At 45.4% G+C, this 10,999-nt stretch overlaps 2 protein-coding genes across 2 annotated transcripts in view; one reads left to right on the top strand and one right to left on the bottom strand.

Moving 5' to 3' along the window:
* Window positions 1-341: 341 nt before the first annotated feature.
* On the bottom strand, window positions 342-2,150 carry fut7 (fucosyltransferase 7). The gene is made up of 3 exons (XM_056592367.1): window positions 2,145-2,150; window positions 1,881-2,005; window positions 342-1,826 (listed from the first exon to the last, which is right to left on the bottom strand). The coding sequence occupies exons 1-3, from the start codon at window positions 2,148-2,150 to the stop codon at window positions 830-832; spliced, it is 1,128 nt and encodes a 375-aa protein (XP_056448342.1). The 3' UTR covers window positions 342-829.
* Window positions 2,151-4,288: 2,138 nt separating this feature from the next.
* The window catches only part of abca2 (ATP-binding cassette, sub-family A (ABC1), member 2), a 57,200-nt gene continuing 50,489 nt past the window's right edge, over window positions 4,289-10,999 (top strand). Inside the window, 1 exon segment of the mRNA XM_056593025.1 lies at window positions 4,289-4,745. Coding sequence (XP_056449000.1) covers window positions 4,680-4,745 — 66 coding nt within the window. The 5' untranslated portion in view covers window positions 4,289-4,679.

Raw genomic sequence — 10,999 nt, 5'->3', positions numbered from 1 at the left:
GCTAGTAATTGTGATTTGTTCAGTAATTAGTAATTCAGTAATTGGTTTAGCAATTAAAAAATGTAAAAAGATTTTTTGATTAATTACTAAACCAATTACAATTACAATTGTAAATGTGATTGGTTTAGTAATTAATGACAGTTAGGGAATCCCACGATAATGGCCATTTGGCCCTATGTAGGCCTATTTGTAACTTGCAAGAATAATTCGCCTGCTACCTTTATCTCGGGTATGTACTGGATTTTCCTCATATGGTGAGAATACAGAAAGTCATTAGAAAACCAACCTTTCCCAAAAAAAGTTTTTGTCTTAGGCCTGAATGGAAAAATAATAATGATTCATATAAACTCTGAAAACAGTCATTCAAGTAACTTTATTGTTTCGCTGCAAAGATTGCCAGTAACAAAATATGTGCATAATTTACTGCTCCTAATACACATATAAAAACACAAAGCCGTTAAAATAATCCTAAAAATTATTTTGTTTTTCCTTTTGGAAAGGGAGAGAAGAAAGCTTTATCAAGCTATCAAGTGTGAACGCATTGTGACCACAAGTCGAATGCGTTCAGGGACTGATGCCGAGCAGTCAGTTTTTGTTGTATTTTGCAACTCTTCATCTCTTCATCTCCTTTCATCGTGTAACTCCCTCTACTTAAACGCCAAGAGCCAGCGCGTTGTTAAGAAAAAACCTCAAGCACGACCTGAAAGGGTGCTAATCTTATTACGTTCCCGCTGCAACACAACCCCCGGCGCTTCCACCGCTAGTATCTCATAACTGACTCATAACTGGCATGTGGGTTGAATGAGTCAGGCTACCAACCACCGTGTTCTCAGGAACCAGTCGAGCGTGGCACGTGCCTCCCTAACGGCCCACCCAGCCAGGCGTCCAGGTCGTGGTACACCTTGTGCCGGGGCAGTCCCGGGTAGCGCACGCAGATCTGACACAGACGCTCTCGCCAGTCGCCGTACGTCTTCACCTCCTGCGTCCGCCGCCAGCCGAAGTACTTGGCGTACTCCTCGCCGTCGGACGCCACCCTCCTCAGGTGGTCCGCCAGCGCCTCCACGCTGCCAAAGTCCTCCACGTGGATGAATGAACCGCGCGGCGCCAGGGCCTCGTAGGTGGCCCTGCTGGGGCCCAGCACCACGGGCACGGCCCCGGCCCCCAGTCCGTTCCTCCACAGCTTCTCGCTGATGTAGTCGGTGGCGTTGGAGTTCTCCAGCGCCAGGTAGAAGTAGCAGCGGGCGATGGTGGGCAGCAGCCGGTCCTCCGCCAGGGGCTTCTGCGCCCACCGGCCGTACACCTCCACGGGGACGCGCCGCCTCAGACGCCGGAAGACCTCCGCCCTGGCCTGGGTGGGCTTGTACCGGCTGACCACCCAGCTGGCCAGGCAGGAGCGGTTCCGGACGAGGGGGGCAGCCGCGGCAGCGTCGTCGTCGTCGTCGCCCCGGCGACCCCCCGCCGACCGGGGCACGGTCCGGCCGTAGGGGATGGGGACGTCGGCGTCGCGCCGGTAGCTCACGGTGAGGTTGAAGAGGCCGTTGAACGGTCTGAGGTCTCCGCTGTTGACCGGAGGTTCCAGCGACATCCAGGCCCACCGCTGGGAGGGCGGGCGGGGGAGGTGTAGGGGCAGGGAGCGGGAGGAGGAGGGGGGCGCCCAGCGGAGCTCGTGATGGTGGAAGACCACCACGTCGGCGGTGGCGAAGGCGGAGCGGTCGTCGCTGAGGAAGCAGCCGGTGATGTTGTACATCTGGCGGCAGGGGTCGCCCTCCAGGGAGTAGGAGCGTCCGAAGGGCCAGGCCCAGAGCAGAATGCTGAGGTTCAGGGGTCTCGGGGGCGGGGGTGGGGGTGGGGGTGGCGCTGGGGGCGGGGGGGGCGCGGGCTGCAGGCAGGGGGAGCTGTGGAAGAGGAGGCCCAGGTGGAGCAGGTAGGTGGAGACGCTGAGCAGGCAGAAGAGGGTCAGCAGCTTGGAGACGGAGGTGTGCATTTGGACGGGGTTGGAGTCACGCTGGGCCAGAGATACAGCGGAGAGGTGAGGAGTTTAAAGCCTGCAGGGAAACGCAGGCTGGGTTAGAGAGGATATAAGACGTCTCCCACCACTGCAGCAAAAGAGGATGTGAAAATATGTCGTTTTTTCTTTATGTTACGCTCATAGTTGAAGGGTTACAGGAACATAGGATATTGCAATTGCTGTGCAACTAAAGATGAATCAGCACTTATTTACAATAAGCTAAAATAACAGTTCAAGTTGAGGTTAGGTTGAATTGGAAATGCTTTTCTTCTTCGATTAGTTCTAGCTTGCGAGCTGCATTTGCAGCCAATGATGCATGAGCAAAAGATGAAAAGAGACTGAGATGGAGGATTAATATAATCCAAAATATAATTAAGCAAGCTACACAATGAATACGAATATAATGGAACCATTTTCTATTCAATACAGATGTTACTTCTTAACACAGTCATACAATATAAATTGGTCATCCCTGTCTTGTTTTATAGCTATAATAATGCCTTTAGATTTAGAATATACAAACTATAAATGTACAGGTATCAGCCAATATTTTAAAATGTCTTGAAATTGTTATCATTATTGATATAATTATTATTAGTTGCAATCAGGCAGATGTAAAAATGTATGCTTGACAAGAATAAGACTCACAGAAACTATATGCCATGCAAACTAGAAGATCCATCAATTTTCTCAGAAAATATTAGAGGTTCATCTTCATCCCTTGTTACAAGTTCAGGTAATAAAAACCTCCAATCTTACCTCTGTCCACAGGTGTTGGTGTGGCTAGATCCACTGCGTATGGTTCTGAGAGCTTGTTTGGAGAAGGTTCCCATCGCTCTCTCTCTCTCTCTCTCTCTCTCTCTCTCTCTCTCTCTCTCTCTCTCTCTCTCTCTCTCTCTCTCTCTCTCTCTCTCTCTCTCTCTCTCTCTCTCTCTCTCTCTCCCCACACACTTTGAGATATCAAATTTGCCCCACGCTGCCCCACCCTTTTCGCCCATATGCCCTGCTGGTTTCTTACACACACACACACACACACACACACACGCACACACACACACGCACACACGCACACACACGCACACACACGCACACACACACGCACACGCACACGCATACGCACACGCACGCACACGCACACACACAGACTCACACAGACTGCCACACTTCTACCTGTAGGTGGGGCAGAGTAAGATGTTGGTTGAGGGAGGAGGCTTCTGACTGTTTTCAGTGTGAACGTTTTATAAACCAATTTTTTTTTTAAACCACAAGATGGTCTTCCTTCCTGTTGCGATGGCAGAGGAAGGAGCCCCGGCCCTGCCCAAGATATGCCTACTAAAAACAACCACCCTCGTCAACGGTTTGCTGTAAATCTCTTGCTTTTGCTTGATTTGTTGACGCAGAGCTCCTTGTAATGCTTGGATAGCTGCTGCGCATCAAGAGGTTTCCAAGAAATGCTTGCGTTTCTATTAGTGAAATGTGCTCATCTAACCATAAATTTCCGGTTTCTTTTTTTAGATTACAAAAACCAAAACAGAACAAACAAGCGTAAACAATTTTATATTGCATAGAATTGTATTTAGCCTTTATATTTTTGAACATTCAACATTAGGTTATTATTAGTACAAATCATAATTATGTTACTAACAACAATTATAGAAACATATTTGCAGTCCAAACTGTAAGTGTGTAGTTTGAGTTTGTTAAGTTTGTTTTTAATTGTGACCGTTCAAATTTCAGCAGGCAGAACAGTATACCCCATGTCCACTAGGTGGACGCAGTAGCTTACTCTCACTACACTTCATGTTGCATGTGCTTATGCAGTTCACTTTGGAATGCATAGGCTAGTGTGTTCATCGGTTTTGCAGTAAATTGGCCGTTGTAGGTCGTCATAGAGTCATAGGCCTGGACTGCGGTTTATCAAAGTAGGCTACATGATTGTATTTAATAGATTATCAGATAAATGGCCCTGTGTCATCTATCCCATTTATCTTCCCCACGGTCAAATACAATTTCTGTTGTCAACCATTTACAAAAAATGAAAATACATCCACACAAGAAGACAGAAATATTGGGGATTAATTATGGGGTTATCTTTATTTATTTATTTTTGTGCCTAAAAAATGCATTTAAAAGCATTTAGGGATTTAATTTTAAGGTACATTTATCTGACATTTATTGATCTAACACTGTATTATAGTTTATTAAACCAAAGGCCAGCTTGCAGGACCTGTGAGGTCAATAAGTGGGTCTACTCCCACATTTCAAGCCCGACATTCTCCTCCGTGTGCTCGAGTCCCACCGCGTCCTGCGTGGACCTGAACAGCTCCTGAGGATTACGCCTCGGTTCATCTCCGAGCAGGATGACAGAGCACACACACCGTGCGGACAGCTGGCGGCAGGGCTTGGCATTAAACCGGCGACGCTACCGCGAGTCAGTCGCAAAAAACACTCGTCATCCCATCCCCCGAGTCCAGAATCCGGCAGAACCACAACAATAAAAAAAACGGAGACCTGCGAGCCGGTCGACACGAGTGGGCGGGAGCTGCGATTTTATAACCTGACGTGACGCCGGGATGCCACCGGAGAGGATTTCTTACGTTTTATTTCAACTCGGGCGCAGGCCGTCGGTATCGTATCCATAAATAGGACGCTGAGACACCGAGTCACGAACATGGGGTTCCTCCACCAGCTCCATCTCCTCCTCTGGAAGAACATCTCCTTGAAACGGAGAGGTCCGGTAGGTGAAGAACCCCATGCATGTCCCGTGTGAAATGAGGGTTAGGATAGGGGGATAGGTGTGTGTGTGTGTGTGTGTGTGTGTGTGTGTGTGTGTGTGTGTGTGTGTGTGTGTGTGTGTGTGTGTGTGTGTGTGTGTGTGTGTGTGTGTGTTGTTTGGGGATGACTGCTCCCATGGTCGGGACAACAACACACCAGCTGGCGGACGGGCGTGTTTTTTTTTTTTTTTTTAAAGGTCCGTGTAACATTTGGGACTGCTGCATTGCCTACAGGTTGCAGTGCGTTATTTCACCAGATGCACATACTTAACAAAGCACATGCTGTGCTGTTTGATTGAGATGACAGAGCTCAAATAACGTCCACAAATGGGGATTTTATAAGATGTTGGCGCGGGGACGTGGCTTTGTGCGCGCACCTCGTCAAACAGGTTGCTGTTGTGTGTGTGATCATCGCGAGCAACTTCTGCAGCCTAACCATCCCTTGTTAAGGTCATCTTCATCTATCTATCTTGAACCACGATGAGCTCATAAATTGGCAAGCTGTGGTGGTCGCACAAATCCGTTGTGGGCTGTGCCCACAAGTGTCGGAGCTGATTCATGGTGATATGATATCCATTGTTGGAGCTGTCAATATAAAGAACACGATCACGACTTGAAAGGATTTCTGGAAGTCCAAAAGTTATAGGTCTTCTCAGTCCTTGGTAAACGGAGATCGGAATGGCTTATGATTTACAATATCTTCAAAATTACCTGAAGGGCCAATGACCCCAACTAGGTGCACCAGTGTCAAGAAACCCCAACAGGTGTATGATTCATATATTTTCTTAGTGTCATATTTTGTCTTACTAACATACCTTCATTGACAGCAGGGCGGCTGTGAGTTTATGATCTAGTCCCAAATGCAGAGAAACCAGAACAATACTTATTGTAGCTTACCATAATATGCATAAATGTCATATTTTATCCAATTCCATAGCATCCCAGTGAGTACTTCTGTCAATACATCACAACTCAGTTATAACACCACATTATCCATGCTCATTGTTGATAATTATGGTATCAGCAATTGGATGGTATGGGAAATACATTTGCATATTTGTGGTGGGAGAAGTTGTCATTTGCTAATCTCAAAAGCAAAACCGAGAAAACGGTACGGAAGTACAACTTTTCGACTAAACTCTTGTTGAGAATGTTCTTTCAGTTGTTAAGCAAATCTTATTTGGAATGCAGTGTAGTATCTCAATGTTTTCCCTTTGCTATTATAGGCCTATGCACTCAAGTCAAAACAGTTCTCTTGTACTTTTCATGCCAGAAGCTTGGGTCACAACCAGCTTAATGAACAGTTGCATGTGGTGCATGTGGTTTCTCACCCAACATAGAGATGCAGGGAGGTAGAGACGCAGGGAGGTAGAGACGCAGGGAGGTAGAGACTCAGGGAGTTGGAAACCCAACGAGGTAGAGGCCCAATGACATCCAACACACACACACACACACACGCTCTTCATAAACATAAACCCAAGAACAAACAGTCTGTTATATTGGCTTAGCTTGTGTGCATCACGTTATACCATAGCTCTTAACCCGGCTAGTAGAAATCTAGATTTAATACTAATTAATAACTGTTATATGTATTTTAAGATTCAATGTGAAAGAGTGTGTGTGTGTGTGTGTGTGTGTGTGTGTGTGTGTGTGTGTGTGTGTGTGTGTGTGTGTGTGTGTGTGTGTGCGTGTGCGTGTGCGACTACGACTACCAAGGGTATTTTTAACCTGTGTTCTTCTTTCTTTAAGGTCCACTATAAGTGCTAGGATGGCTGGTATAAATAGCAACAGTCTGTATTCAGGTCCATCTCTGTTGGGGTGGGGGGGGTGGGGGGGGGGGGGGGGTAGTAAACTGCTGAGTCAGTCATGGTCTGTGCCAGCCTCAGCACCTACCAGCCCCCACCTCGGATGAAGATGATCAGATGAAGACTTTTGAGTGAATATCTGATCTTGCTTATCTGATGAATTGATTGTTATTATTATTATATACATCCCTGAGCGAGAGGTATAAGCCATACCGGCTTCTGAAATCACAGTGTGTCGCTTTGGATAACAGCAGTAAATATAAATGGTAAATTCCCACTTTGCAAATAGCATTACTCTTATTCAAAGCGCTTTATTTGGTTTTGTTGGGTTCTATGCAGGCTTGTTGTTTAGTCAGAGAGTCATTTTAATCTCTGTGGGCTGATCATTAATTTAACAGGTACGCCTTTGTTTCATACTTCCTGGAAGGAGGAGACAGTTATGGAAAGAGGGAGGGAGGGAGGGAGGGAGGGAGGGAGGGAGGGAGGGAGGGAGGGAGGGAGGGAGTGAAAGGAGAAAGGATTCTGTTTTGCATGTGTGGTTCAACTCCAACACTGTTCCTGGCATAAATATCAAACTGTTGAGTATCTGTTGAAGATTATCTAATCAACATCATGATGTCACTCAGTAGCCTCGTTTGGCTCCGTCCTCTGTCCACTCCCCACTCTCTACCGCCCTCACCTGATGCCTGCTCTATTTTTAACAGGCACATTTGGCTGGTCACAGGAATCATTTGGCTGGTCATATTGTGTCCCAGGTGTCTTATTCCCCATCAATGGCAAACGGTTCACTGCTTTCACCTGAAAAGAACAGCAAGCAGCTGTTGATCGCATGAGTGCAAACAAGTAACCTAGATACATGAAATAGTAAGGATGTAGGCCGAAAAGACAAAAATGAAAAAAATAATCAATAAAGGTATTCAATCTACACAGTGCTGGCGGATATGTCACTGTTTATATGGGTCGGGAGATGCTATTTATGCCCTCATGCTTTAGTTGTAACATTTATTTTTAGATATTGTATTCTTGTGGGGTTTCCTTTGTTTGTTTTTCTTGGTGCTTTTTTGCACCACTAGTGCAGTATAAATAACATTGGATAGATTTATTGATTGGTAACTAAACAGTCCCATCACTTCTCTTTTTATAGGTTCCCATCCCAACCCGCACAAGGCAGGGTTAGCCTACATATCCTGCCGTGTTCGGCTGCTAGCACCTGAAGAAAGTGAGCTGTCCCATTGTCACAAGACTATAGCCCCGCAAAGGCTACAGAGCAGCGTGGCAGCAGCAGAACAGCTGCTCGTCTAACCCAGTTAGCTGTTACCTTCAGCCAGGCCTTGCCATTGGCTTACACTGGTAAAAAAAAAAAAAAAAAACACTGGCTGGTATCTATGACGACGAGGGCTAGAAGAGGAGAGAGTTGAAGAGAAAGAGTGGGTGAGGGAGAACTGACAGGGTGGGGAGGGCGATGGGACAAGGGAGGGCAGGGAGGCCAAATGAGGAAAAGGCAGAATTAACTGGAGGGCCAAGAGGCATATATCCTATATGTTGTATCAGGGAGAGAAATGTGATGAATAAAAGATTTTCAGGAAGATTTGACAGAAGTAGAGAGGGAGCCAGGAATTGAAAGGGGTGAAGGGACTCAGTAGAATATAAATGAGTAAGTAGCAGGGTTAAATGAAATGCAATAAATGCATCATGGAAATTTGCAAGGTGGAGGGTTGCAAAGGAATGGCTAGCTGAGAGGAGCAGCGGTCAGCGTACTTCAAAAGAAGTCCATCTTACTTCGGCTGGCCGAGACTGCAGAAGTCTGTTGCAGAAAAACTTGTTTTATAGTCAATGCGTTTTCGTATGGTCACTGAACTTTCCATTAGTTAAGATCACTGGGGTCTCCATGGAGTAGGGGAAATAAGATTAAAATAAATCCTGCCTGACTAAGCACACACAGAATGTTCGCATTGCCATAATCTGTGGAGATTTCGGGAAGTAACAGAAGCTTGGTGGAGCAGGAAGTGGTGTAAAAAAAGGTTTCGCGAGGTATGCATTGTTTGTTCTCTCCACAATCACGTCACCGCCCCTTTTATGTATTCTGAGCGCTCAGTCGGACACAGGAGAGGTGACGGGGACAGCGAGTATATTCCGAGAAGGGTGACCCAGCACACACCAGGAGAGAGAGACAAAGACATGCATCTTGAGCAGAAGTTTAACTGACGGCTGAATGAATTATAAATGTCACCTGCGATGTCTAATAGAGTAGCCTGGCCAGTAGCGAGCTCTAAGACAGCGTGTTCGACAGCAGACCCGGCAGGGCATTTTGTATACGGATGTGGTGGAAACCCGAGCCATTAGACGTTCAGTGGTGTCGAGGGCAGTGCTGCGCTTTACTAACCTTGAGATAACAGACGGCTAATTCACAATGTTGTGCAGGTTTAGGCTGACCCTGTTAGCAAAGAAGCTAATCACTGCTACAACATGAAGCAGACTCTGAACTAATCTATATGTTCATACCCAACAAAATGTATAGCATCCGTTGCAGTCTAAATTAATCATGAACATTTCTATAATTCGATTCGTTTGAAATTGTTTTTGGGGAAATAAATGTCAATATCAGAAAGGATGGTTTATGATGAGTTATTAATAATTTAAGGTGCTAAGGTGCTAATAATTCTGAACAGGAGTCTGAACAAGATTACTAGTTCGAACCCCGGTTCCCCCTAGCTAGAGCGTTGAGGTGTCCCTACACCTACCCCTAACCGCCCCTGATGAGATAGATGTCACCTTGAATGGTTGACTCCGCCCTCGGTGTGTGAATGCTTTAGGTAAAAGCAAAATGTAAGTAATTATCAGGATTCTTTTCTTCCACAACTACAGTTTATTTGCCAACAGTTGATTCGCGTAAACAACGTTCTGTTCTGTCCGGTCAAGTTCATCAATGGGAGAGATCGACGAACCGGTAGTAGAACCTTAACACTAACTTTATATCCATACGTTAAACCAAGCAAAAGATACATTCAATCAATAATCAATATTCTAAGCAGCTGGTCTATGCCTTTCAATCCGTCCTGCATATGACTTGAGAAGTAACCAATTCATCATCCATGCTAGATTTTGAGGAAGGCAAAATGTTTTCCTTTTTAAACACCTGTATTTACATTTGAAGTAATCCTTTTCCAAAATAACTTGAATGCATAATTTGGGATTCGGCCACAACATTTTAAACAATGTATTCATGATCATCAGTAACATCAAGAACTGGTTTGAAAGTTACAAATCATAATGTTTCAGGTTAGCCTTGCATGCACAATGAACTACACTATAACTTTAAACTGGCTGAAAAGCCTTTTTTAGTATTAATTGTGACTTATGCACCTACACATACATTACCTTACTGTGTGTAAACTGTTGAGTATTATACGCTCTCCTGAACACTTGTGCGTGAGTTCACGGCCCTAAACGAGTACATTTTATTTCAAGCAAAAATAACAACATTTCAGGATTTACAATATTTAGCGAACCATATCAGACAAACAATTTCACCAACGAAAAGTTGAACCAATACCATTTTCAGACGCCCTCACGAGAGAGAAAGGCTTTCTGAAACGTCCAGAGGGGGGATGGGAAGGACAGGCAACAGTGAAATATTGAGATGCCCACATGCTGACTTGCAACATTTGGCATGAGGTAAATCATTTAAAATGAGCAACAAGCAAATAAAAGGTTCATTAATAACCCTGATGTGAGATGTAGCACGATTTGTTGACCCATTCAGTTATCCCAGCAGTGTTGGAGCAGTTTGCTGTGTGTTCTTCTGATTAAATAAGGATTGACAATGAAGTTCTGCAGGACCGTCCTCTCTGCCTTAGGGTCTGACTAGAGCGGACCCGAAGGCACTGTCTGCCGACCGCAAAACGGTCATTAATCATAATGAGCTCCTCATTATCCTCTACATCCTCATCTCCTCTCTCATGGGTAGTAATCAGCCCTATTCCACCCTGTCTCCTCTTCTTCCTTTTCTCCCTATTTCTCCTTTTATCTTCTTCTTTTCATGTATTCTACTTTAAAACATTCTGATGAATCCACCCTGATAACAAAAAGCACATTATTAGCGTGTGTGTGTGTGTGTGTGTGTGTGTGTGTGTGTGTGTGTGTGTGTGTGTGTGTTGAAGGACAAACAATATGCGATCCTTAATTTTGAGAGAGAGAGAGAGAGAGATAGAGGGAGAGAGAGAGAGGTCCCTGCTCTCCCTCATCCATCACTACCAGTGGCTCCTTTGACATGTCCATCTGCCCCAATAAAAACAATCGAAAGTGTGTGTGTGTGTGTGTGTGTGTGTGTGTGTGTGTGTGTGTGTGTGTGTGTGTGTGTGTGTGTGTGTGTGTGTGTGTGTGTGTGTGTGTGTGTGTGTGTGTGTGTGTGT

This window comes from Gadus chalcogrammus, chromosome 6 (assembly GCF_026213295.1).
Source record: "Gadus chalcogrammus isolate NIFS_2021 chromosome 6, NIFS_Gcha_1.0, whole genome shotgun sequence".
Taxonomy (NCBI): domain Eukaryota; kingdom Metazoa; phylum Chordata; class Actinopteri; order Gadiformes; family Gadidae; genus Gadus; species Gadus chalcogrammus.
This window is presented reverse-complemented; position numbering and strand designations above follow the sequence as displayed.

Bases quoted from the DNA above. Each gene is read 5' to 3' on its own strand.
- fut7 (XM_056592367.1), bottom strand. The intron at 1,827-1,880 runs GCCCGCGCCCCC...CCCGCCCCCGAG, and splicing joins CACAGCTCCCCCTGCCTGCA to ACCCCTGAACCTCAGCATTC.